General features: G+C 49.9%; 2 protein-coding genes across 50 annotated transcripts in view; both read right to left on the bottom strand.

Annotated features, from left to right (window-relative positions):
- The window catches only part of Ranbp3 (RAN binding protein 3), a 37,107-nt gene extending 25,863 nt beyond the window's left edge, over positions 1-11,244 (bottom strand). For 18 of the 19 annotated variants that reach the window (XR_015628867.1, XR_015628868.1, XR_015628869.1 and 15 more), the window contains exon 1: positions 11,178-11,210. Coding sequence is in view for 6 of the 19 variants with exons in the window: in XM_087567429.1 (XP_087423555.1) it covers positions 11,178-11,199 (22 nt within the window). In the remaining 13 variants the exon portion in view is untranslated. 19 annotated transcript variants of the gene reach the window in all.
- A 9,002-nt stretch (positions 11,245-20,246) lies between these two features.
- Positions 20,247-27,235, bottom strand: part of Catsperd (catsper channel auxiliary subunit delta) — a 37,990-nt gene continuing 31,001 nt past the window's right edge. For 6 of the 31 annotated variants that reach the window (XM_087567605.1, XM_087567624.1, XM_087567602.1 and 3 more), the window contains 7 exons: positions 26,263-26,341; positions 25,896-25,948; positions 25,209-25,283; positions 23,385-23,513; positions 21,873-22,050; positions 21,294-21,451; positions 20,247-20,679 (listed from right to left, as the gene is read on the bottom strand). In XM_087567605.1, the coding sequence (XP_087423731.1) occupies positions 20,355-20,679; positions 21,294-21,451; positions 21,873-22,050; positions 23,385-23,513; positions 25,209-25,283; positions 25,896-25,948; positions 26,263-26,341 (997 nt within the window). In that variant the 3' untranslated portion in view covers positions 20,247-20,354. Of the gene's footprint in view, positions 21,094-21,293; positions 21,452-21,872; positions 22,205-22,290; positions 23,514-25,208; positions 25,284-25,895; positions 25,949-26,262; positions 26,342-27,235 lie in introns of all 31 variants that reach the window. The other 25 variants (XM_087567616.1, XM_087567608.1, XM_087567621.1 and 22 more) reach the window with 10 other exon arrangements.

The following is a 27,235-nucleotide window of genomic DNA, read 5'->3' as shown; positions in this document are numbered from 1 at the left end:
AAAAACAAATTAAAAAGGAGTTCATAGAACACCAAGCTGCTCAAAAGATGCATCAGGAAGTACCCCAGTGGCACAGCCCTGTCCTTTTCTGAAAGCACAGTACTGGGTTCAGGATTCAGAACAGGGGTGTAAGGAGCTACAGGGTGCAAGACACCAGAACATCGTATGACTCTGCCTAAAAGCTGAGTACCAACTTGATTTTGTTGTTGTTACTATGTTTTTGGACTGGGCCTCACTATGTAGACCAGGCTAGCCGCAGTCAAAGATGCTTCCCAAGTTCTGGGATTAAAGGTGTACACCACCTGCCTGACTGGCAAGCAACTGGCCCTCATGCTTCTGCTCTCTAGACAGCTCTCCTAGAAACTCAACCAACCTGGCTTCCACAGGTACTCATTAAACAAGACTTCAGCAGCAGTGCCCTGACGTGCTGCCCAGAGGCAAACAGTGGACAGGACTTGTACTAGTAGTGCCTTCATGGCTGTGCTAACTCCCATTAGCACCATATGCCCCTAAGGTTGAGTAGGAAGGGCCGGGGCACTTATGAGGCACGATGCCAAAAATAGCCACAGTGCCTGAGATGGTAGGTGTGCACACGTGGACAGGAGATGGGGAGGAAGGGACTATCAGGTAACCATTTGAGAGCAGGCTTGAAGAAGGACACAAGTATCAAGGCTGTGACCACACTGCACCAGTCACTCACCCCCAAACCCAATCCTGGAGAAGCAGGACAATGAACCTGAGCTGGGCCACAGAACTTAAAACATGCAGCCAGCTGACAGTGACACTCTCACACCTCAGTCCCCACTGCCCCAAGCTCCTGTGACCACCTGTGTCACCTGCCTTAAAGCCCAAGCTGACATCCAAGCACCACCAGGAAATAATACACCAGGCTCACGCTTCTTGTAGCCACAGCTGATACAAATGATGGCAGGGAAAGGGGCAAGACTGGGCAGACAAGCAGCTCACCACACAGGATCTGTGCCAGTTCCCCAGAGCCCTGTCAGCACGTCTGCGCCCAAGCTTAGCAGCTGGGCCAATGCCCATCTGTAGCTCTGCCTCTGTACCCAGCACCAGTGAGATGTTTAAGAAACCAGCATTTTGGCCATCTTGGTCCCTTTCCACTCAACCCAGGCTCTAGGGTTGCTGAGGATAGCGCCTGAGCCCAGGGGACACTACCTCATAAATATATGGCTGGAACTATGAAGAGACACTCTTTTTCTGCTAGGACTCCAGGCCACCTGTCAACTACAGGGCAACTATGGATGGCAGGAGCCTCAGTCCCTAGGTCCTGTGTGGGACTGACCAGTCTCACATGCTGGTCAGGCCAGTAAATGGTACCTGCTGCTGCTGAAGCCAGCATGGGACTACAGTCTGGGAGGGCCACTCCTTCCTTTCCTCAGAGGCAGCCCCAACACAGCCCCTCAGTATGATGGGCAAGTGTCCCCTAAAGAACAGATCAGATCAGATCAGCTATAGAGATCAGCATCAGATAGGAACAGCTGTAGAGAACCCATATGCCTGTACAGCTGGGGACACAAGCAGTCAGACAGGTGACATCAATGAGGACCAGATCCACCTTGGCCTAGTTCTCACTTGGAACCATCCAGACCTTCCTTGCTCACATCTGTAGTCACCATAGCCCAGGTGTGGCTAATACCTAAAGCCATCATGCTTCCCGGTTACTAGGGCAGGAGAGCAGCATACAGACAGTATCCTCAGCTTGCATCAGTACAGGGACACCAAGACACACTCCCAAAAGGTCTGTAGCTCACAAAATAACACCTGAAATCTACCCACTCTCAAAGCAAGGTACGTGGCTCCATGAGCAGAGCACCCACCTAGCATGCAAAGCCCAGGGATCCATCCCCAACACCGCAAAAACCACATGTAGAGGCAGAAAGATCAGGAGTTCAAGATGACTACATGATACATGAGACTACCTCAAAAACAAACAACAGGGCTGGTGAGATGGCTCAGCATGGTGAGATGCTTCATGCCAACTGCAAAAATTAACTGGACTGTGAAGCCCACATGATGAAAGGCCTGTCCTGAAGGTTGTCCTAAGTACAAACAGAACAGAAGGGGCCAGAGAGCCACTCAGCAGCTTAGCACAGCACCTGCTCTTGCAGAAGACTGAGGTTTGGTTCCCAGCACCCATATCGGGTGGCTCATACCAGAGGACCCAATGCCTTCTTTGGGGCTCCACCAACACTGTAGTCATGTATACCAACCCACACATGTAATTGAACTTTAAAAACGAGGTGGGGGGGCCCGAGGGGCGGGAGGAAACACTTCACTTCATAAACATGACTCCATGCAACCTCACGGATATTTACTAAATGCTGAGTTCCAGAACTACAGTGGGTGACAGTGCAGGCTACAGCTCAGCCGCTCTTCTCTCCAGGGCAGCACAGAAGGGATGGACAGAGGCTAGGGCAGGAGAGGAAGGTGCATGTACACCAGGAGTCCTGAGGCTGGGGACATGAGCGAGCGAGCGAGCCTTCAATTCTCTGTCCCACACAGAGCTTCACAGACATTACAAGCACAATCCTCCCAGCAAACAGCTACTAGTTCCATGGGCTATACCAGCTTCTCAGACTCATGTGCATGCTTACACTAACACACTGCATAAGAGGCATCAGGGCAGTCAGCCACCCGAGCATATTGAACAAAGCAGCTATCATCTAACCCCCTGGAGGACAAACACCTGGGAGGAACTTTGGGGCCTGGGTCCACCAAAGCAGGGTCCACAAGCAGAAGGGCAGAAGGAGCTTGTAATTTATAGCTGCCTCCTGAAGCCACATCACTTGCTAGACAGTCTTCACAGCTGAAGCCACCAAATGGCTCAGCATCATGTCAGCAAGGCGCCTCCATCTCCTCATCCAAGAACACCATTGGTCAATATTTCTCCAGCACCTTGGACCTTGAGTCAGCCACTAGTGAGGACAGTGACAAATGCCAGCTACCAGTTGCCGTGAGAACAATCTGCACTGGGCAGAGGCAAACCCTTGCAGTACAAGTCTCCACTTGTCATCGTCACTGGTCCCCTGTGAGCTCCATGGTGGGGAATAAGAAGGCCTCTGACCTACGTGTCTCAGGCTTCCTGGCCCTGACCAACAGGGTGGCACCTGAAGCATCTTCCTGTGACACACACTTCTCTCAAAGATCCTAGCTGGCCTGATAGAGAACCTGGGAGAGGCACTGCTTGGGTAAGCATGCCATTTGCCTTTTCTACAGTTATTTCGCCCTGTGCCCCAGTTGCCACAACAGTGGGAACAGCACTCCACTTGTGGCTGATGTCACTTGTGTTTGATGTCACTTTCCTACTGTGGCCAGGTATTGAGTGTCACACTACTGAGTATCCGAGAGGCATAGCACAAGCCAAGGAGGCCTTGGCCACAGGGGTGCTCTACTCCTCAGTACTTCCAACCTCAACCTAAGACTAACCTCTGAAGTGAGAGGGAGCATGCCCAGTGGGTCAGCTCCTCCTCCATCCTGCTGTCCCTGCAGCCCAGGAAGAGCCTGCTCACACTAAGTCTGCCCAACCCCAGTGAGCTCATAAAAGGGAACTGCTATAGAGTGCCTCAGTTTAACAAACACAGAAGAGTGCCCTGCATGGCCTGACAGACACAGTGAAGTGAAAGCAAGGGAAGGCTATGTAGAAAGTAGCCCAGCTGGAAGGAAATCTGAGGCCCCAGAACACATAGCGCTGGGCGGTTGCCTAAGATTGGCATTAGGAGTGTGGGTGCATTCAAGGCCTCAGCCATGCAGACCTGGTGACTCTGACACAGGGGAGAGTAAATAAGGACACAATGACCCACTGCAGACTCCAAGGCAGTGTCAGTTCCTGTCACTGCAATCACATCCAAGATCACATGACAAATCACTGGAAGCATGGGTCATGCACAAAAAGACAGCCTTCAGGTGACCAACAATGGTATGCTTGAGGCAATGCTTGGTGGCTGGCAATCCCAGAGAACCTTGAGGCAGATTCTGAGGGAAGACAAAATGAGGTGAGACCCTGTAGGTGCCAGGCCCCAGGTCAGCAGTAGGGAGGAGTTATTATTAGCTAACTAGGGAAGCCAGAACCAAGCAAACATAAATGCAAACATGCATGGAGAAGAACATTCTCACAGAAGTCACATGAGCCTAGAATATAGGAGGCATCATGGTGGCTAGTGCCAAGAGGTGGGAGGGGCTGCACTTCTGACATCCTGCCTGTCACTGAATTGCCATCAGCCATGGTACTGAAAGGAGGGCAGGCCACCTCAAGCTCAGATGGCAGGCAGCTGCCCTTCATGGTATGACTCCATAAACTCACTGCCATGTGGGGCTGCCCATGGCACTTACTGGGCATGGCAGATGGGGAATGGGGAGAACCACCACTCACAAAGCACAGGACCAGAGAGCCACCAACCGCAAGCTCTAGTACATGCAAGATCAGCAACCTATCCTGATATCACAGGAAAAAAGAAGGTCAGGGGCCTGCCCACATTAGACACCTGGTCACATTTGACTGGGGCAAATGGCATCACCCAACAGAGCCCAGCTTCTGACACAGCTCTCCCTGGCGCCACAGGGCAGATCTTTGGGGTGCTCAGGTCTCCCCTAACCTGCTGATTCTTTTGGTGAAAGAGGGTAAGTGAATGTGGTTAATGCCCTGGGAAGAGGGGGCACACAAAAGTCACCAATCATCCTATGCTAGCACAGAGGACATGAACATCTTGATCTGCAGCCAGTAGGAACAACATGTATCCCCACACTCCTGAGAAGCAGTCACTCAGAACAGCTCTGTCCCGAAACCCATCACAGATCTCACTTCTTACCCAGCTTCCAGATGCAGGAACTGATATGAGACAGGAGTTGCTGGCTGAACCCAGGCAAAATGCCCTGCATTGCAGACAATGTATAAACCCAGGCTCCTTTCTGGCTCTCAAACTTTTTGGCAGTAGGAATCACTGCCATGTCAGCATATGACTCAAGGCTGTAATTACCTTCACGCATGGGGGCAAAGGCTGCTAAGACCCTCAACCCTGTGAGAAAGGAGTCAGGAGAAATTTCTAAGATTTATCTGGAGTAAAGGACAGGAAAAAATAAGAACTGACCTAATTTCTGGTGACCCCAGGGCTTTTGCAACTGCTAAACAAGTGTTCACCAGTCACACCCCAGCCAGAGAGGGAGGGAGGGAGTGTGTGTGTGTGTGTATATGTGTTTATCTTTAAAAAGTGGTGGTACACACCTTTAATCCTAGCACTCCAGAGAGTTCAAGGGCAGCCTGGTCTACAAAGTGAGTTCCAGGACAGCCAGAGCTACACACAGAGAAACCTTGTCTCTAAAAACAGACAAGAGTATCTGAGCCTGCCAGCACAGGCCTGTCATCCCAGCTACCTGGCAGGAGCTTGGTGAGGTCATTATGAGGTTGTAGCCCTGCAGTAGTCCTCAGACCATGGATACAGCGAAGCTTCTGAGTGATGGCATGACAAGGACAGACACAATCCTCCAGTTACCACGGGCCCTTAGGAAGTTAAGGAAACTCAACCAGCACACAGCAGGCAAGCAGGCAAATGGCCACACCAGTGCAGAGGAGCACAGTAGGCACTGAGGTGTCCAGGGGCATACAGTCTCTCTACAGAAGGGGTAGCAGTTGTCCCCCAGCCCCAGCAAACCCCAAATGTGCAAGTCGGTCCATATAGACAAGTTAGAAACCTGCTTTCCCTGCAATTGTAGAATCTTAGGCCACTTCCTAATAAAAAACACATGCAGAAGCCAAGTTGGGAGACAGGAGCTCCTCCATTGTGCCCCAGGTAAGGTGACAACTTCTGCCTTCCTGGAGATCTTTAAACTCTCTGGATGTACCATCTCTAAAAAAGTGGCCTAACTGGTGGCTTGTATTTCACCAATGAGCTCCTACAAGAAGGGACAGTAGCCTCGGCATGGACCTGGCAGTCAGTGCTGAGAGGGCAGGCACTGCACACCCAGGGCACAGTGAAAGAGCAAGGGTGGGTTCTGTTCCAGCACCCTAAGCTATAGGCTTCTCTCCACTACACTCTGAGTGGACTCTGAGGGGAAGAGGCCTGTGCAGAGACAGCAGGAACAAAGGTCCTTAGTTAGGGCAGACACTCTACTGCCACTGCCACTAATCTGGAGTGGTGGAAAGTAAGCATCTTGGAAAGCTAACAGACTCTCCTACATTATCAGGCCCTGTGCCTGAACTGAACTCCCTTCTTCACCTGTTCCTGGTTCTTTTTTATTTGGGGGCTTGGACAGAGCGGGGGGAGGCGGGAGAGGGGCTCTCTCGAGACAGAATTTCTCAGTGCACCCTTGGCTGTCCTAGAACTTGATCTATATACCAGGTCTGCTTCAAACTTGGAGATATGCCTGCTTTTACTCCCCAGTTGTGGGATTAGAAGTGTGTACCACCACTGCCTGGCTCCAAGCATTGTTTTTATTTTCTCCATTTTTGAATTTTGAGACAGGGTCTTGCTAAGCTGTCCAGGTTAGCCCTGAAATCACTATGGATAGTGGTAGCCTTATCTTGAGCTTCCCCAGCGCTGGGACGACAAGCCTGGGTTCTCCAAGCTCCACCCCTTCCATTCTGACTCTCTCTTCAAGCCAACAGTTGAGCAGACAAGTTCAAGAGGCTCCTGCCACACCGACACTTTCTTCAGAGGGTAAAGGTTCTGCACCCCAACTGCCATGAAACCCCTCTGCCACCACTCCACCTTTGCCAGAGAAGCAGAGTCCAGGCCAAGCACAGGGCCGAGTCAAAAGACACACTCAGGACCACTTGTCATCCATTTATGTCAGCACATAGCCGTGTCCGTCCCTTGATCTAAAGGCTAAGTGTAGGACATGAAAGGTAGAGAGGCCAAGAGCCAAGCCCAATTCTACAGGGTCACAGGTGACACCTGAGGCCACACAGTAGACAGGATACCTGGCTACAGGGACCTGTAATGCCTAGGGCAGCATCCTCCACAACCAAGAAGTCGACCACAGATGTCAAAAGTGTCCAGGTTGAAAAACCCTGAGATACAAAATCAGACAATGACAGGCAGACAGGATTCAGAGGGCAGATATGTACCTCCTGGGCTCCCATCAGCCACTCAGTCATGTCAGCCATCAGGGTCATGTCAGTGGAATAGAGACACCACAACTTAAGACTCACTACTCTACCTCCTCCCTTTCATCCACCCCTTCCATTCATCCATGAAAAACTGTAGATGGAACTCAAGACCATATCCCCCAGCACTTTTCATTCTTTTCCTCTTTTCCTCTCTCATCCCCCACTGAGCCTCTGAATTGCCCAGGGTGGTCCAGGGTGGGAACACAAAATGCCAGTGAGCACTCACTATCGAAGGCAGAGACTCATCAAGGCTTACAGCACCATGAGATGGAGACTATGATCTGCATTCCCATTTTGTTAATAGGGAAACTGAGGCCTCAGTTCAAGGCACAGTGAAAGCACTAGCCTGGCTTGCTCTAGGATAGAGCATGTGCCTGCCATACCCTGTCACCCTTTAGCTTGTCTGGGAGATAACTCTGCAGTTACTCCTACTCCTAAGGTGGGGCTGTGTGCGGAAGTATTTTAGGAAATCATAGCCCTGAAGCAGGAAACGGGAGACAGGGTGTGCTACTATCATCCACTCAAACACAACCACTTGTGGTGCTAAGCACAAAATGCACAGGACAGATCTGTGCAGCCCAATGTGCTGAGTTCCCATTATGCACATACAAAACCCAGTCAGGACAAGCTGACCACTGAATAGCTACAAGCCAGTTTCTGGGATCCTGCTCTTCTGTGCTCTCTCCCTTCCTCCACCACAGTCAAAACTGTCTTCTGCACTGTCCTTCTGTCCAGTGTTGAAGGACTCCCGAAACAGAACACAGAGAAGCAGTGCAAGGGGATTTCTCAAAGCCATGAGCTACAGAAGTTCCACAGCTGTGAGAACTGCTGGTCCTACCATGAGATCACCATGGCAATGAGAACCTGCAGGATACAGACTTGGACCACAACTGAGGATAGTTCCTTACAAATGAGCAGGGCACACCTCACCTGAACTGTTTAGAGTAGAGCGCTACAACCTGGTCTGCCCTTGGTAGTACAAGGACCTAGGGATCTAGAGATCTGGGGTTACCCTGCACCATTCTGGATGGAAATCAAGCGTCTATACACTGAAGTGGGCTGGGAGCTGGGGGAGGGGGGAGATGAGTCTAAATGCCTAGTCATATTAGACAGCTACTACCTCAGAATGCCTGAGACCAGATAGCCCATGGCAGAGAGATATGAAATGGATGAAGGCAGGGACTTGGGATCTGGGCCCAGGAAGACATGACCCACACAGCCAAAAGGAGCTCCTAACTCCAGGGTGAGTTTCAAAGCTTCAAAACACACAAGCAACAGGGCTGAGGCTTAGAGGCCGAGTGCTAGCCCAGTATGCAAAGCTCCATTCCTAGCATCACTTCAGTCAAACACTTGTCATCCTAACACTGGGAAAATAGAGGCAGGAGGTCAGGAGTTCAAGGCCTTCTTCTGCTACACAGCAAATTCAAGGCCAGCTTGGATTATATGACACCCTGTCTCAAAAGAAAATCAACACCATATACCTACTTTACGAAGGTAAAAATACATCAAACATCATGCTACGAACATACTCAAGAGATGAAGTATTCTGGAAACACAAAAATGATTGATTCAGAAATGATGGATGTGAAACACAAACACTTCAACTCCTCTGACAGAAGTAGTGTCAGAGGATAAACAGCAGGTATGCTAAGCCCTTCCTAGGCACAAACTTGAGAACCAAACATTCTCCATTATAACTTTACAAGCAGTGAGCAATTTACAGTGGACAGTATGTGGGTAACACAAGACTGAGTCCCAAGGAACAAATGCAAACTATACTCCAAGGCAAAGTGTACTCTCACTTTCAGTGAAAATCCTCACCAATAAACCTCCTTTCCCCAAGAACTCAAGAACTTCCTTTTCCATGGAATAGCCTCTGTATCAAATTCTGCTCCAGAAGCAGGGGCCCACTAGTGATGCCTGGCAGTGCTTCTGCTCCAGCAGAGCGTGGCTTGGTCAGGGAATTCCTCATGAGTAAAGTGGCATGAAGAACAGACCACCAGGGTGGTATGGGGGAAGGGGGGGTCCCAGACAGAGGAAATCCAGAATCCTAGCAAGGAAGAGGAAGGTAGGTCAGAGCAGAACTGGTCAGAGAGGAAGATCCGTGTAGGAGGATACTCCAGCTTCTGGCTAAGGTGCTGGATGAGAAGAGGCAGAAGGGAAAGAGGCCCCCTTGGAAGCAGTGGAGGTAGGAACAAGAAAGGACTCCTGGGCACTTCAAAGTTTTAGGGTAAGAGAGAAGTTCCTATTGATGACCATAACAGGTTGAAGTATGGGGGTTTTCAGGGAGCAGATTCTGTTCTATACAGGATATTACCCACTCTAAAGGAGACCTCCAGCACTGCACATACCAGTCATCCCAGAGCTTGAGAGGTAGTCAGCAGGGTCAGGACTTTAAGGCTAGCTTCAGCTGTACAGTGAATATGAGAGAAATCTGGGCTATATAAGACTTTGTCTCAAACAAACAAACAATCAAAAATCCCCTAATAATTTTTAAAAGGAGTCTTCATTTAAAACACACCCACAAAGTACATCACATCAATCTCTACTTCCTTGGCTCCCTCTACCACCTTCATCCCCAAAAGCTTGGGTAAAATAGGTAAGAGTTGGGGGTTGCCCTGACTACCCTGATTCACACAGCTCTGCTTCCTAACCTGCCTTTAGTAACTTACTACCTACACCTACCTTTCCAGGCCTGATGGAGACTGAGTGTAAACACCTCCTAATACCCAGTCCCTCCCAGGGCTGAGTGCACTCTCTGAAGAACCCCATGTCCCTGCGTGTTCTACAGAAACCTCACTCAGGCCACATGTCATTGCATAGTGGAGTACCAGGTCCCTGCTAACAGCATGCCTGTAGTTGTTAGGGAAGAAAGGACAGGGCTAAAAATAGACCTCTGAAGTCCCAAAACTACAACCCCAGAAGAGTCCCCAAGGGAGAACATCAAAGGACATCGAACATCAGGCTGTAGGATGACTATGAGATTGGGAAAGTGTTACATGGTCCAGAGTGCTCGGGTGAGGAGTCAGGGCCACAGGGAGGACTCACAGGGCAAAAGGGGGTGTGAAGATGCAATTAGAACATCGGTGCTCAACTTGTGGGTTGCCACCCCTTTGGCAAATGTCTACTTCCAGAAATACTTACATTACCATTCACAACAGTAGCAAAGTTACAGTTATGAAGTAGCAACAAAAATAATTTTATGGTTGGGGTCATCACAATAAGGAACTATAAAGTGTCACAGCATTAGGAAGATTGAGAACCACTGAATTAGGAACTACAGATCAGGTGGCCAATCCAAAATTAGGGGACATAAGCTGCACCCCAAAGGACTTGAGAGACTGGTGGGAAGAGAAGTGCAAGTTCTGCAGCGACTGGATAGTCTAACCATATTCAAACCACTTAAATGAGACCTCGGACTCCACAGGGTAGGTTTCACAGTGTCAAAAATAAAAACGGGATGTGAAGAAGCAGTTAGGACTTTCAAGATCACGTGATTAGGCCTAAATGGGGGACATCAGGTGCACCTCAAAGGACCTAGAAGCCAGTGGCGGGAATAGGAGCGCCCAGTTCGGGTTTAAGCAGATCTCGGGGTGCAAGTCACAGGTCGGGGTGGTCGAGAACCTCGCGGGAATAAAGGAGAGCTGGACCTGAGGCCAGGCCAGGGATGGAGGCCCAGGCACCAGGCAAGGGGACCGGGAAAGGGACCGTGGCGGGCTGGGCCGGCGAGCAGGCCCGGAGGTCTCGCCACGTTCGAGGCCGCGGGGCCTCGTCTCAGGCCCGTTGGGCTCCCGGGGCGGGGTGCGAGGCCTGAAGGCGTGGAGTGGTGGGAGCCGCAGAAGAGCCTCGAGGCCGGGCGGAGGCAGAAGCCGAGGCTGCCGCGAGGAACCGGGCCGGGGACCAGACGACATGTAGGGGGACCCGTTGGGTGCTCAGATCAAATGAAGCCGGACTCCCACAGTCTGAGGCGTTCGCCCTTGGACTCTGGGGCTCTCTCGACTTCCCGCCCCGCGCCCGCCCGCCGACAGCTGGTCCCCGACGGCGCCTCTCCTACCTTCGTTCGCCAGGTCCGCCATTTTACTTCCTTAAGCCCTCCCACAAGGCCCCGCGCCCGGCCCCCGGGCTCAGCCTGCTTTCTGCTGGGAGAATTCTGCGCCTGCGCATCCCGTTAGCCAGCGCCCGGACGAGGAAGAGGGTTGCTCGCACCAGCTAGCGCTCCGACCGCGCGCCTGCGCAGTAACGGTTCTCCGCCCGCCTCTTCCCGCCCGCAGGGGAGGGGGTGTGGCTAGTGTAGCACGCACGCGCACAGGTAGCATCAGTTTGCCATTGGTCCTGATGTCCTAGCATTGACTGCGTACTAAGGTGGGAGGTGGGAGGATGTCCGAGCGCCACACATGCGCAGAAGAAACGTGCCGCTGGTTGCTGTCTTGTATCCAGCCAGTTTCCCTGTTTGTTTCTCTGGCGTAAGCTAACTTTTAAGCGATTTCTCGTACAGGAAAGAGTGACTGATATCTTTCATACAGCCATTTGCGATGGTTGGGGAAGAAGCAAAGTCAGAGGGCACCCTAGACTTCAGACACAGGATGTCCAAATAAAACTAGACTCTTATCTGGGCATTGGACCTGGCATTGGTGCGCACGCCTTTAATCCCAGCACTCAGGAGGTAGACGCAGGAGGATCTGAGACCAGCCTAATCTACAGAGTGAGATCCTGGGCAGCGAGGATTACACAGAGAAACTGTGACTCAAAAACAAACAATAAATATGTAATAAAAAATGTATTTGTATGTGTATGAGTGCTATGTGTGTGCAATGCCTAGAAAGGCCAAAAAAGGCTGGAACTGAACTGTGGGTGCTAAGAACCCAGTCCAGTACTCTGAAAGAGTAGGAAATGCTCTTATTACTTAGTCCTGGTTTTGTGTTTGCTTTCAAAGTGCTGAGGTGGAACCCAGTGTTTCCAACATGCTAGTAAGGTACCCCCAAGCCCTGTATGGGGGATTCTGGCAAAATTCCACCCCTGACGCCTAGCCCCTCACAGAGGTATTCTAGGCCGAGCTCTAATACTGATGAGATGTCTCAACAGGTAAAGGGGCTTGCTGCCAAGCCTCATGATCTAAGTTCAATCCCTGGGATCCAGATGATGGAAGGAAAGAACCAGCTCCTGCAAGTTGTCCTCCCGGGCACGCAATGTGCATACACTCTCAAGCACACACACAAATAAATGTAAAATTTGTTAAAAGGAAGGAGGGCAAGTGGAAAACCAGGTCTAAATTGACCTTTGCATATTGACAAAACACCTAAAGCAATTTACTACATGCTTTGAATCTTTGGGTATACTCCTATAGATTTGTGAGATAGGGAGACACTACCACAGTGTAGTCCAGTCTTCCCAAATTCTGGGGTCACCAGTATAAAAAAATCTCTCTCTCTCTCTCTCTCTCTCTCTCTCTCTCTCTCTCTCTCTCCAATTTTTAAGGTAGAATTTTATGTAGCCCAGCCTGCCCTCGAAATGGCTTTGTAGCTGAATACCCATGGACTTCTGATCCTCCTGCCTGGACATCCAGAGAGCTAGGCTAACATATGTCACCATCATACCTGGCTTCATTGGTTTTTTCGGTTTGGGTTTTTGAAAGAGTACCATTACATAGCTCAGGCTGGCCTGGAGTTTCCAATACTCCTCTTGCATCAGCTTCTAACTCCTGGGAACATGGGAACATGGGAACATGGACGTGTGCATACAGCACAGTCTTCTGTCTCCCTAGTGTATGTGTGGTGTCCGCATACATGTGAGTGTGGATGATGGGTACAGCAAGTGTGTATGCAGAAGTGGGGGCTGCTGGGTGTAAATTGCTCTGTAAGCAGGTGAGGGTAGGTGAAAGACAAGGTTGGAGCCTGTGATTGGACAGAAGGGAGGGAGGGCAGGCTGAGAGTTTTTGAGAGGAGGGAGAGATAGGAGAGAAGGGAGAAGGAAGGAAGATGGAGGAAGAGAAGGATGACCCAGACCTGTGTGGCTTAAATAGCCACAGGTAGCTATGAATATCATATAAGGGATGGATTACTACAGGACAATTTGTCAAATCTAAGTGGGCAGCTTATATGAATATTAGTTGGCTCTGAGTTCTTCGTTTTGGCATTTTGTGGGTTGAAAATTTACTGATATAAATCTGACTGATAAATTACAAGCCTCTTGAGTTTTAATTTTACTGTTTTACCTGGATTTGTGACAGCTAACCACGAGATGGGTGGTCTCTGCATGGAGCTAGCCATGAAGGTGGCAAGATTACTGGGGCCTGAGAGTAGCTGGCGCTAGCATGGAATGGTGCTTTTCTTATTTAATGCAACAGTTGGGGGCCTGTTCTATGTGTCTGGCTTATTCACTTCGGACAGCCTCCTTCACTGAACCTGGGACCACGCTGGTGGTCAGTAAGCTTCAGCCTCACTCCCCTCTCTACCCCCCCAACCATGCTAGGGTCATGGGCATTCCCAGTCATCTGACTTCTCACATGGGTGCTGGGGATTTGAACTCCAGTCCAAATGCTTTACCAGATGAGCCATTTCTCCAGGTCTTCTAAATCCCCGTTTTCTCTGTGGCCCTGTCTCCAACTCTTTGACCTTCCATAACTATGATGTTTTCCTGACTGCTGTATGAGCCTTGTACGGTGACTCAGTGTCACTGTGTTGTCACAGAACTTAATACCAGAACCCAGGAAGGAGAGGCAGGTGCATCTCTGTGAGATCGAGTCCAACAACAAATAAAACAATGAACTTCTAAACTAGTTAAACTATTGGATATCAAACTTCCTAGTGCTGCAACCTTTTAATATAGATCCTCATATTTTGGTGCTCCACAACCGTAAAAGTATTTTGTTGCTACTTCATCACCAAGTTTTCTACCGTTCTGAATCATAGCATAGGTGATATGTGATCCTCAAATGGAGTCCGACCCACAGGTTGAGAACCACTGCCCCAAGTCATAACAAAAAGATCTTGGTAAACTGAACAAGGAAACAGGTTATTAAATTCTAGATAAAGGGGTTGGAGCTACAACTCGGGGGTTAAGAGCACTGGCTGCTCTTGGGGAAAACCACGGAGTCCCTCCTCAGCACCTATGTCAGGCAGCGCACAAACTCCTGTAAGCCCAGCTCCCAGGGATCTGATGCCCTCTTGTGGCCTCCTTAGGAACTGTGCAAACTGTGCAAACTGTACATGAGCAAACCCATGTACAGACACATAATAAAATGTTTTATTTAAATATTATTTTCTAAAATTCAAATTTTAAAAATGAAAAATATACTTTAAATACAATAGTTTGCTACTCTTGTCTACAAGAGTGTAAGTGGCCAGGTATGGCACCTTCTCCCTCCAGGGAGAGCTCCAGCACAGGAGAAAATTAGAATTGAAAATTAACAACGGTGCTGTCATCCCTGTGGCTCTGTGTTAATAAATCTCTGTACAGTCTGAAGCCATGCTACACATCATGTTCTGTGATGCCGTGTGACCTACTCTATAGAATTCAGCAATGGCCTTTTGAGGAGCTCTGGACCCAGAGACCTAGGTTTACACTATGAGTTGATTCTGCTGTGGGTGCTCAGTGACCTCCTGCCTCTCAGGCCTCAGTTCAACTCAGCCAGTATTCCAGGAACTTGGTGACTGAGAACTGTGGGGGTTTTGAAGTCTGGGCTGTAGCTGAGTCAGCAGTACTGTCACCCACAGTCCAGGCTTCCATCTGCAGCACCACATAAAATGGCACTGGAGATGTGGAGACAGGAGCATCAGGAGTTCAAGGTCAGTCTAAACTACACAGTGAGTTTAAGGACAGGCTGGACTCCATGAGTCCAAATCTGAAAAAAGAAAAGAAGAAAGGAAAGGGGGGGGGGAGAAGGAAAAGAAATAGCTCAAGTTCTTGGGCCTGCTCCTCAACCAGAAATGGGGGGTCCATTCACCTGGAGTAGTACGTGTGTCAATCAACATAGCGCATCTTCAGTGGAAGAATATAGCAGTTCCTACAGGGGACAGGATCACCAGGCTGGGCCTGTATTCCCTGTGTAGTCGAAGATGACCTTTACCCTCAGACCCTGCTGCCCCAGTTCCTGAACCCTGGAGTGTAAGGTGCACAAATGCCTTTATTGCCATGCGCTGGCTGGTTGTGCTTTTGACACAGGGTTTCACTCTAGCCCAGGCTAGCACAAACTTTTGGGATCCTCCTGTTATGCCCAGTTCACAGGAACCCCAGGAGACCATCAGGAATTGTGAGTCTGACACAAAAAAAAAAAACAAAGAGTCTTTATCTGTAGAGCCTGACCCGGATCGCAAACCTTCCCTGCTGCGCAGGTTAGGGATGCGATGCTGGAGTCTAGGGGCTTGAGACATATATAGGAGTATGTGTAAGCTGGTATTCTGGAGCTTTGGCGATACATGATTGGGGCGGGGATGAGAGAGTGCTGTCCTTCAAATAACCTTTGTCAGACAGTGGAGGCAGAACCTCCCAGCTGGAAAGGGACCTTCCTGACCTGAGAGTACTAATTCTTTCCATTATCAGAAACTAGTATAGTTTACAAACGGATTGATCACAGCTGCCTGGAAACACTTAATTGCTTCTTCCCCATAGTTCAAGAGTGTGCTTTTGGGGTTGGGGATTTAGCTCAGTGGTAGAGCGCTTGCCTAGCAAGCGCAAGGCCCTGCGTTCAGTCCCCAGCTCCGAAAAAAGAAAAAAAAGAGTGTACTTTTACCACTTCAAGGACATTGCCTCCTGCTTTCTTTAAGGACAGGAGCCATCTGCACCTGGAGAAATCAGGGTAAGGGAGGACAAGTCTTGGCGACTCTGAGGCTGGAATATGCTGTCTTTCGTTTGTTCCCAAGGCCGGCATCTGCCCAGGGAGGTCAGAGATGGCAGGAGTGCTTTCACGAAAGAGGGATTGCAACAGGCTGAGGACAAAGCTGGGAAGAGAGTGCTTACTGCCCAGGCTCCGCTCAGAGACAGGAGAATGCAGGATTTGGGGTAGGTTTCCCGTGTCTCTTCACTCCTACCTCACCTTTTCCTGTAGTACTCGATATGCAGACAGAATCTGCGGGGCCTTTAGACCCCAAGTCCAAACTTCCATGAATCCAGGAAGTGGTTTTGCACACAATGACCACTTTGGGGCAGCAGAGGACTGAGAAGTCAGAGTCAGCACGTGAACATACGTACGTACGTGAACGCCCGCCTATGCGTGTACATGGGCGTCAAAGAGGGGCCAAAGGTTGGCATCAGGTGTCTTTCTCACTTTACCCAAGAGTACCCCTGAGCCCTTGCAGTCCCAGCGCCCCCGTGCGCCCCCGTGCGCCCCCGTGCGCCCCAGAACAGCAGCGCTGCTGTTCAGCTATTGGGGCGAATGAACTGCAGACTTGGGATCACACAGCCGCGCTGAGCCAGCTCCCCAATTCTAGGGTCACAGATCGTGCACCCGGCTTCTCTGTGGGTTCTGGGGAGCTGAACTCACGTCCTAAAGCTTGCATGCAGAGACCCTGCCCAGGACTTGTAGGCCTTCTAGGTGACATCTCTTAGTGCTATGGTCGCCAGCATCAGGGTTGTGCGGTGTTTAAAGGGCTCCCTCATTCCTCGGAGAGCTTCTCAGACCTGAGAGTCCCTCAGAACAAGGGTGCACTGTTCAAGGGAGGGGTTGGGGAGGGGGACGGGAATGGAGAGGGGGAGGCAAGGGTCCGTTTAGAGTCTTGGGACTGGGAATCCAAGAAGAAATGAATGGTGAGGTGAGGCCAGTGCAGTAAGGCATACATACCCTCCACCCAATCCAGTTTCGCCATCATACATGCATTGAACTAGCCACTCTGTTCCCCACTCTGGCTGGAGGGGATCTCAACCATAGTAAGGGAATGGAGCCTGGGAACTGAGATTCACAGAAAGCAGGAGAATCCACCCCTGTGGGAGGAATCCACAAGACTGATGGTTAGAACATCAGGCAGTAGAGGTTTGGAAAATTGCAGGTCCAGAGCCAAACTATCATGGACTATGTTTTTAGCCTCTTAACAGCTGTGGTGGTTTGAACAGGAATTGTCCCCACTCTGCACCCCATAGACTCATGTGTGAATCATAGGAAGTGACACTATTAGGAGGTGTGGCCTCGTTCGAAGTACATCACTAGGGTTAGGCTTTTAAGTTTTATAAGCTCAAGTCTGACCAGTGTGGCACAGTCTCTCCCTGATGCCGGTGGGTCAGGATGTAGAACTCTCAGCTCCTTCTCCAGCACCGTGTCTGCCTGCATTCCACCATGCTTCTCACTGTGATCACCATGGACTGTAGTTAAATGCTGTCCTGTGGTCATGGTGTCTCTTTACACCACAGAACACTGACTAAGACAACAGCCATTCCTTACTCACTTCAGTGTCATTGATGTCTTGTGTCAACTGGGTGAGTGTTTTTGAATTGCAGAAACAGACCACTGACTTCTACCTGTCCAAAGGCTAGGTAAGGGTGAGGCCCACAGCAGAGGTTTTCGGCTTTGTGGTTATTGGCAGCCTAGTGTTCATGCCAACATCCTTGTGAAGTGCTTGACAGTGACTTCCCGTGTCCTCTTTCCCCACACGGCTGTCCCCTGTGAGGTGGCTGTATTTCTTCACAATGTCAAGCCTGAAGCTCCAAGAGTCTGCCTGAAGCATCAAGAATTTCAATACGAGTGATGTTTGCTGCAACGAATGCCAGCATAGACAGAACCGTAATTACTGTTACTTGAAAGAGGGGCTCATGTGACCCAGGCTGTCCTCGAACTCACTGGATAGCTGAGGATGACTCTGAACTGACCCCCCTGCCTCTACCTCCTGCTAGGATCATCTGCATCAGCATGTCAACACACTCAGCCTGGGTGGTTGGCCTATCAAACCTGGGGCTTGGACCCAGGTGCAGCTCAAAGACAACCGTGCATTTACAGAGAGAGAAATCTGGTGCAAATGTGGCTTAGCACCAAGCAGAGCCCAAATGTGTGCAGCCTATCTCCTGCCCAGCCCGAAACCTGCAGTTTCTTGGGTTCTTATTAGTAGTCCAGTTCACTATAGAAAGACTCCTCCTGTGGTGTCAGAGCATGCCCCTCAGGCCCATATGTCAATATTTGGTCCACAGTTAATGGAACTGCTTGGGAAGGATTAGGAAGTGTGGCCTTGTCAGAGGAGATTCCAAAGCCCACAGCAAGCCCACCGTAACTGTCCAGCTACTGTCTGTCTATTCCAACCATAATGCTCACAGACTAGCCCTCCGAAACAGTAAGCCAGCTTGCAGTTAAGAGTTGCCAGGCTGGAGAGATGGCTCAGCGGTTAAGAGCCCTGACTGCTTTCCCACAGGTCTTGAGTTCAAGTCCCAACAACTACATGGTGGTTCACAACCACCTGTAATGGATCCAATGCCCTTTTCTGGTGTGTCTGAAGACAGTTACAGTGGACTCATATACATACCAGAACAGACCATAAATTCCAGGAACAAGATCAGAAATCCCCCTCCCAAAGAAAAACCTGGAGATACCTACAAGAACAGGAAAATACCTTATCCCAGACCCTCCGTGCTGGGCAGCCCTAGCTCATCCTGTGGTTAAACATGTATAACACTGAAATGCAGACCACTCACTACCTGACACGAGCCAATCACAAGCCACTCACTACCCGACATGAGCCAATCAGAAGCCACTCGCTACCCGATACGAGCCAATCAGAAGCCAACCCTTGTGCCCGCCACAGCACCCACCAATGAAATTTTAGATCCCCTAACCCACACTCTAAATGTAGAACTAACACAGAAGTCAGTCCAAGTTGTACTAAGGTCAGCACTTTGGCCCTACCCATCCCATTAGACATCACCTAACTCTTCTGCAAGAAGGCCTGTGTGTCTTCATTTGGGGGTCTCCATTTCGAAGAAGGGTTGCCGTTCATTGTCTTTGTATATTATCTGAGTCTTCGGTCTTCCTTCAGTGATTTCAGACATCCTCACAATGATACAACAGTGACTGAGACTCCTCTTAAGCCCCATGTGTGAGCCTTGTGGCTCCTGACTTATTTCTTCCCAACTCATCCCAGGCACCTGGAGAAACACCCTGTAATCTCATAAACCCAAAAAAGATGTGAAAAGATACACACCTTTGACTTCGGCACTTGGGAGGCAGAGACAGGAGGATCTCTGTGAGTTTGAGGACAGCCTGGATTACAGTGAAGTCTAGGATAGCCAGTGCTATACAGAGAAACCGTCTCAGGGGAAAACAACAAAAACCAAATACATACATACATACATACATACATACATACATACATACATACATACATACCAGTGAGGATCATGTAGCTTACTGCTCTCAGGGACACCCCATTAATCCCTAGCCCCCCCTAAAGATTTTATTGTATATGAGTACACTGTAGCTGTCTTCAGACACCAGAAGAAGGCATCAGATCCCATTACAGATGGTTGCCAGCCACCATGTGGTTGCTGGGAATTGAACTCAGGACCTCTGGAAGAGCATTCAGTGCTCTTAACCACTGAGCCATCTCTCCAGGTCCGCCTCTCTTCCTCTTGTCAAACACAATGTAGGCCAAGAGTCTTCTTTTGGACTCTTCATTTAGGGGACTTCATCACCGTGTGATGTGTGGGGATGACCTTGGGGAGTTTCAGTCAGGTAGCCCACTGTGATGTCAGCACTTCCTTCTGGGCAAGCCATTTACTACCAACCCATCCTTTCCTAGAACCTTCACTCCACAGCTCAGGAATGAGGACAGATAGAATGAGTCACCCAACTCAGCAATCACTTCCCCCTACTCACGCTTCTGACCATGGGCATGCTGGCTCAGAGAAGCTAGAGTCTGCCAACACTGGCTTCCTTCTGAGCTCCTTCCCTACAGCCTCACAGCACTAGGAAAGCAAGAGAAAGAAAAGGGAGCCAGGGTGGCTGGAAAGATGGCCCAGTGGTTAAGGCTCGGATTGTTCTTCCAGAGGTCCTGACAAAGACTATGTAGCTAGGGGCATGGTCAGGGGTGGTCCCCAGCTCAGAATCTCTCCCATTGAGAGGATGGAGGTGTAGCTTAGGGATGGTCCCCAGTGAGGAGCTGGGGCCTTGCTCAGGAATGACGCCCTCCTTGGCACTTAGCAACCTGATCTCTTTGTTGTTAACAATTTATTGGAACAAGCGCCAACAAGGACACACATGGAAGAGAAAGGCCCCTCACTGGGGCTCACTTTGAGTCTAGGGCCGCCCCTGTGTCTTTGGCTATTTCTTGATGTCTGGCTTCTTGCCTATCTGTGGGATTTTCTCTGGCTGGTCCTTCACCCTTCTGGAGCGCAGCCCCCTTCTCATTTTGCCCCGAAGCCAAGCACAGGTGCAGATCCCTGGGCAGTACTTGAATATCTGGAAACAGAAACCTGTAAGTCGCCGGCCCCTCTCTGTCCTCAGCTGCTTGGGAATGGCATAGGCCAGCCACATAGTAAACAGTGTCACGGTGACCATCAGGAGGATGCTGGTCATTGGTCGGAACTCTGCCACAGGTAAGGCTCCATATACATACACACTGAATATGGTGTTCAGGTCGCAATAGCTGCAGGGCACAGTGGGCACAGTCTGTCAGGTTGTAAACCCAGGTCTTGGGTGGCAGCTCTCATCCTTTCAACACACAGCAGATCTCTTTGTGTGAGGGTGTTAAGGTTGGTTTGCTTGCTTGCTTTGGTTTGGGGATTTTGTCCAGGGAATACTAAGGACAATTTCATCAGAGTTAGAAAGAAACACACAGTAACAGGTCTTCAGCTTTACCAAGAGGAGGGAAAAGGTGGGGGAAGGGCAAAGCCCAGTGCTGAAGCTGCCTGTTGTGGTCAGTCACAGAGAGGACAGAGAGCCTCAGCGAGGGGAGGGAGTTTTTAGTGAGGGCAAGAAGTGCCAGGTGTCAGGGGAACAGGAAGCAGGAGTAGGAAGAGCAGGCAAAGTCTCCACTGGTAGGCAGCTCCACAAGCGTCCTCTGTGTGTGAGTTTGACACAGGTGTCATGTAGGCCAGGCTGGCCTCAAACTAGTTATGTAGCCAAGGATGGTCTTGAACTCTAGGTCCTCCTGTGCCTGCCCAGCTCCCCACCACTGGGGTGATTGGGGTACACCACAACACCAGAACTTGTGCAGCGCCTCTCCTCAAGGCCCCCAGGAATAGTGTGCCCTCCACTCACCTGTAGTATGGATCCACCACAGTCAGATAGAAGGTATAGATTCCATTTCTTTGGCCAAAAATAATCTTGTTGTCTGTCCTGCCACCTAAGATCTGATACTCGACATTTGGCCATAGCAGGGGGTTGTCCTGGTTGTCCTCATGGCAGCTGACATAGGTCTGGGGACAAGGGGTAGAGATGCTATTCCCAATGAGCTTGGCCTTGGCCTCTATCCTTCACACAGCATATACTCTTACACTTAACTCCTAAGCAAATCCCTGTGTGTAGGACCTTGGGCTTCATAACCCTTGCAGCCCCCTCCCTCTGCCCTTCTTAGGACTCTTGCAGGATATTCGATTGCTTTGCCAACCACAGAGGCAGAGTATGACCTTATTTAGAAAAAGTCTTTCAGGTGGTAGTTACCATATCTGAGAGACTTGTGATGCCTAGGCTGGCCTTGTACTTGCTCTGTAGCAGGTCCTCAGCCTTCAACACTACAGGGATATTATGGGAAGACTGATAGAAATCAGTACATATCTTCAACCGTGCCAGGGCTTCATGTGTTCTGGGTGAGAGTGAGCAGCTTGGACAAGAGCCTACCTCTCTGTTCCAGAGGGACGGCTTCTCTGCGTCTTCTTTAAAGATGCTCCAGTTCTGAGGCTGTGATCGGCAGTGGGCAGTGGCAGCCGTCAAGGAGTATGAATAGGTGACTATTCCATTCAACTCCAAGATGACATATTCTGCGTTCATGATTTCTTCTAGAGTCCCATCCTTCCACCTGAGATATAAGGTGAGACTGCTGGGCTGGACCACAGGATACTGCCAGGGTCATCCCTACAGGAGGACACTCGTGGGGTCATCCCTACAGGAGGGCACTTCATGTGGTCATCCCTACAGAAGGACAATAATGGGGTCATCCCTATAGGAGGACACTCATGGAGTCATCCCTACAGGAGGGCACTTTATGTGGTCATCCCTACAGAAGGACAATAATGGGGTCATCCCTATAGGAGGACACTCATGGAGTCATCCCTACAGGAGGACACTCATGGAGTCATCCCTACAGGAGGACACTCATGGGGTCATCAGCCACCTGGACAGTACTTCAAGGCTACAGAAAGCCATGCCTGATGGTCCATGCCTGTGGTCACAGCACTCCTAGAGGTGTCTGTGCGGGAGCTCAAAGTTAATCTTGATTGGAGAGAGAGTCTGTGACCAGCCTATGCTAAATGAGGTACTGCCTTAATATTGTCACCTGACAAGAGCAGAATCCTGTTCGGAAGACAGCCCTTTGGTGACATAGCCATTGAATCTTCCAGATAATCACAGGTGAATGGAACTTACCGTCAGCTTCCAGCAACTAAAGAAGTTCTACCTCTAGAAAGCTTCACCATGCATTCACACACACTGCCCACATTCCTGTATATTTAGGAAAAAGTCTGAACTGTGTATGTTTAGCCTCCAGGCAACTTTTCAGCAAGGTTTTCTTCTTAAGACAGAATCTTGCTTTGCAGCCCAGCCTAGCCTCCAACTTGCAATCCTGCCCCAACTTCCTGAGTTCTGGGATCACAAGTATGAACAACTGCACTTACCTGAGTGTCTTTGAGTCTCTACGTGGCCGTGGCTTCATTATCTGCCTGACAAATTCCTATTCATCCCTCAAAACCCCAATCATGGAAGCACACGCATTGCTCCAGGTGGGGAACGAGTTGGGAGGGAAGAGAATGAGGAGACCACAGATTGCACAGAAGGGCTCAGAAGAAAAGATGCTGGTGTAGTGCACAAGACAGCGCAGCACCTAGAGGCTGGGGCGGGTGTGTGCAGAGCTCGAGGCCAGACCAAGCCTCATAGTGTACTAGAGGTTGGTATAATATGAACAAAAATAGTCAGAGGGCCACTGTGCAGATCTGCCAGTCAGGCAGAAGCATCATGGGAATGGAAGTGTTTCTCACACTACAACCCAGGTGTGTGCCTCTTTAGCTTGTGGCTCAGTGGCTGAGTCAGCTATGGGGCTGGCTCGGGAAAGCCAGAGTTGGTATGAAAGGCCAGTGGGGAGAGAGAGGGACAAGGAGCAGAAACTGTCCTAGGGGGAGGGAAAGGCTGGGGCCTTACAGTTCCACCACAGGTTTCCACGGCTTGTCGTAGTAGACTAAGCGGGGACAGCCCAGTTCCTTGTACTGGTAAAATACTATCAGGTCATCCTGGGCTTCACCACTGTAGCTGGTTGGGTTGTACGCTTCCCTTTTAAGAGACAAAGAACACAGTGACCAGAAACCAGCCCCAGCAACTCACATTTGTGTTTTCTAAATCACAGGTTCCAGAAGTTGAACTCAGGCACTGACAGCCATTCCCCAGCCCAGGACTGACATTAAAAAAACAAAACACTTTTCATGTATCTATATACCGTGTGTGTGTGTGTGTGTGTGTGTGTGTGTGTGTGTGTGTGTGTGTGTGTGTGCGACCAAAACTGGACCTGTCCCATCTTCCCATCTTCCTCCTCCCAGACTCATGTGTGGTAAGGAATTCTTGGACAGATTGATGAGGGCCCAGCCAATTGTAGGTGGAGCCTACCCTGGGCTGGTGGTCCTGGGTTCTATAAGAAAGCAAGCTGAGCAAGCCACTGGGGTTTCTGCATCATTGAGGCAAAATTTTCTGGGAAGTGTTTCCTGAGAGTCAGTACACAGAAGCTATTTTCTAGGTAGCCAAGGTTGTACCTTGTGTTGCAGCAAAACTTGATAACATGTAGGAGTCGCAGAGGTGGTGCTGGTTTTGGCAGCATGAAGGGGTCATGGAGAGTAGCTGAGGCTTGGCATTGAGAGGCCAGAAGAGGCCATTGGTGGAGGTACAGCCTCAGTGGCAGTCGATAGCCTCTGACTAAAGGTGAGGCCTGGCCTCCTGAGGTCAAAGTGTAGCCTCTTTTCACAGAGGATTCCAGGATTGGAGGTGACCCTGAGGACAGCAGCAAGTGTGAGGTGGAGCCAGCCTGTGTCTGTCTGTGCTGCTCAGGGCGCAGCTGGTGATGTAAAGCCGTGAAGACCCTGGAGCCCAGAGGCCATGGATGAGTACCAGATGTGGGGCACTGAGCTCCGGGACCTGGTTTTCAGTGTTGAACTTGGTGTTCACTCTGATCGATAGCAGTGGCCTAGTTCTCCCTCTTGGAGGAAGAACGGGTTTAACTCAGCTTTTCCCTTTTACAAGAGTTCACAGTAGAAGGGCTTCAGACTTTTAAAGAGACATTAGATACTATTTCAAGAAACTGATTTTTTTTTATGTGCTTGAAATGTTAAAGCCTGGGATGTTTAGAAGTTGGACTGTATTCTTAAATGTAATATTAATATTAAAGTAAGATATTGGGAACAAACAAGAAAGGGAAAGTCATGGCTGAATGCTGATGTACTTGTGTGTCAAGTTGGCGAGGTGTCAATTGTAACGGTTGGGTTTTTGTCAGTGTGATACAAACCAGGGTTGTCTGTGAAGAGGAGACCTCGGTTGAGAAAACGCCTGTGGTGCATTTTCTGGACTAATGGCTGACGTGTGTGGCCTAGCTCACTGCAGACGGTTCCACTCCTGGGCCCTGCTCTTCAGTTACTTAGGAAAACAAACTGAGTGAGCCACGGGAGTAGGCAGCAGTTCCTGCAGCCGCTGCAGCGGCTCCTGTCTCTAGGCTCCTGCTTGAGTTCCTCTTCTCCAGGGTGCTCCTGGCTGTGGCCATCCTATCATTGGCAATGAAAAGCTAACTGACATAGCTTAGGGCCAGCGACTGAGGCTTGGTTTTGAGCCAAAGGGCCACATCAAAGGAGAAGCCTTATGAAGGGCACAACAATGCATCCCACTAGCTGCTATGTTTGCATGTTCCCCTGGGCCCATACAGTTTTAAATCAATCATCCTTGTTCCCAGGGTGTGGAGGACTGGGAGGTGTGCAGAGTGTGACTCACTTCTCAATGGTGTAACTATAGTTCTTCTGCAGCAGCACCGGGTCGAGGATCCCCATGGCACAGGCAGAGATTTTGCTGTAGTGGAGAGAGAACTGGGCAGATCTGGAGGGGAGATGCCCTTCACTGGGGTCACCAGGAAGGCTGGGGGGAGCTGGGACGCCTGGCCCAGGCTTTAGCGGGCAGGTTCCTATGACGATGCTAGGAAGGATGCCAAAGCCTTCTCTGTCAATTAAAAATGAGGCTACAGGGGTTGGGGATTTAGCTCAGTGATAGAGCGCTTGCCTAGCAAGCGCAAGGCCCTGGGTTCGGTCCCCAGCTCTGAAAAAAAGAAAAAATAAATAAATAAAAAATGAGGCTACAGAGATGGCGTTCACTGGGGAGGGGCTCACAACCCCGTGATGCCACCTCTAGAGGTGTGATGCTTTGGCATTTTGAGAGAACTTTCGCTTTCACACCCACACTCACACATAGTCACACACACACACACATGCTCACCCACTATAGCTGACTGATCCCCTCCCAGCCCAGGATTGGCTGTTTCCATGGATGTATGTTTCAGGGTTCTGATTTATTATAGAGCCATTAAGGATATTCAAAAGTAGATGGACTGACATCACCTCATCACCTCAGTAGAGCGATGTGCCGGCCCCACCCTGCCTTCCCAAGCACCAGGGCTGTTGCACTTACTTTTGCACAATAACTTTCTTTGTCAAGTCACAGCCAACTGAGATGAGCGTGGACTGCAAGGAACCGAGGCAGAAAGGTGGTCACTCACTCCATGAAAAGCCAACGTTAGCTCCACTGTGGTTGGTCACTAAGTGGGACGAGTTCCTATGCCTCCTGACACAGTGGCTCTCAGTGGATGTCACATCAGGGGACACCTAATTCTTCATCCCCTCCCCTCAAAAGTGCACAGTCAGATGCATTGTAACTGTGTGTAAAAACTGCATTCCTTCTCCTGGATGAGCAATATTTGATTGGTATTCAGGCCATATATTCTGTCTGTCTGAGTTTTCCCACCTTCTGTCCATTGTGAGTAATATAGCTGCCATACCAGAGGCTTTAGGTCCACACACGAAAGTGTCTTGTCAGCTATGTCCACGGTTATGGAGGAGATGGCTTCGTGCTTGATGCTACAATATGACAGGGACAAACCCTTCACCCATTCTGCCACACCATCCCTCTGCCACACCACCATCTATCCACCCCCTCGACTGTATACCCTCTGTCATATCTGTCATAGCTGCTCTTGCTGGGCAACTTGACACAGGCATCAAGAGGGAAGCTCAACTGAGAACCTGCCCCTATCAGATTAGCCCATGTTTTTCTTGGTTAGTGGTTGATATGGGAAGGCTCTGCCTACAGTGGGTGGTCCTGAGTTATATAAGAAAGCAGGCCGAGTGCTGGGCAGTGGTGGCAGAGGAGAAAGAAGAGGAAAGCAAGCCAAGCAAACCAGCAGCAGCAGCAGCCAAGAATCAGCTGTCCTCCATGGCCTCTCCATCAGTCCAGCTTCAGTTTCTGATTCCCTCAAAGCTGGGCTGCATCAGCATGTGTAAGTCAAATAAACCCTTTCCTGTCCAAGTTCTTCTGGGTCACAGTGTTTATTAAAGCATCAGAAAACAGACTAGGGTACAACCCCCCACATACACACACACACTCACAGACACACCAAAACCACACACAATACACACTCACAGCAACACACACATTCACGCTCATACACAAACAATCACATATACTCATCTAGACACACACAGGCACACACATACACACGTAGTGGGTTGGCTTAATGTTGCTTGTATTCTAATGCTAATTTGGGGCACCCCAAGACTCTTTGCCCCAAAGAGTCTACAAGTAACCCCTGGAGCCCTGCTTCCAAGTTATTCTGATTGGTAAATAAAGATGCCAATAACCAATAACTGGGCAGAAGAGACATAGGTGGGGTTTAGATTTTCCTGGCTTGAGACAACAAAGAAAAAGGAGAGAAGGAAAGCAGGAAGAAGCTACAATGGGGTGGAAAAAAAGTA

Source organism: Rattus norvegicus, chromosome 9, assembly GCF_021556685.1.
Source record: "Rattus norvegicus strain SHRSP/BbbUtx chromosome 9, alternate assembly SHRSP_T2T, whole genome shotgun sequence".
NCBI lineage: Eukaryota > Metazoa > Chordata > Mammalia > Rodentia > Muridae > Rattus > Rattus norvegicus.
Note: the sequence above shows the minus strand (reverse complement) of the source record. Positions and strands in the feature narration are given on the sequence as shown.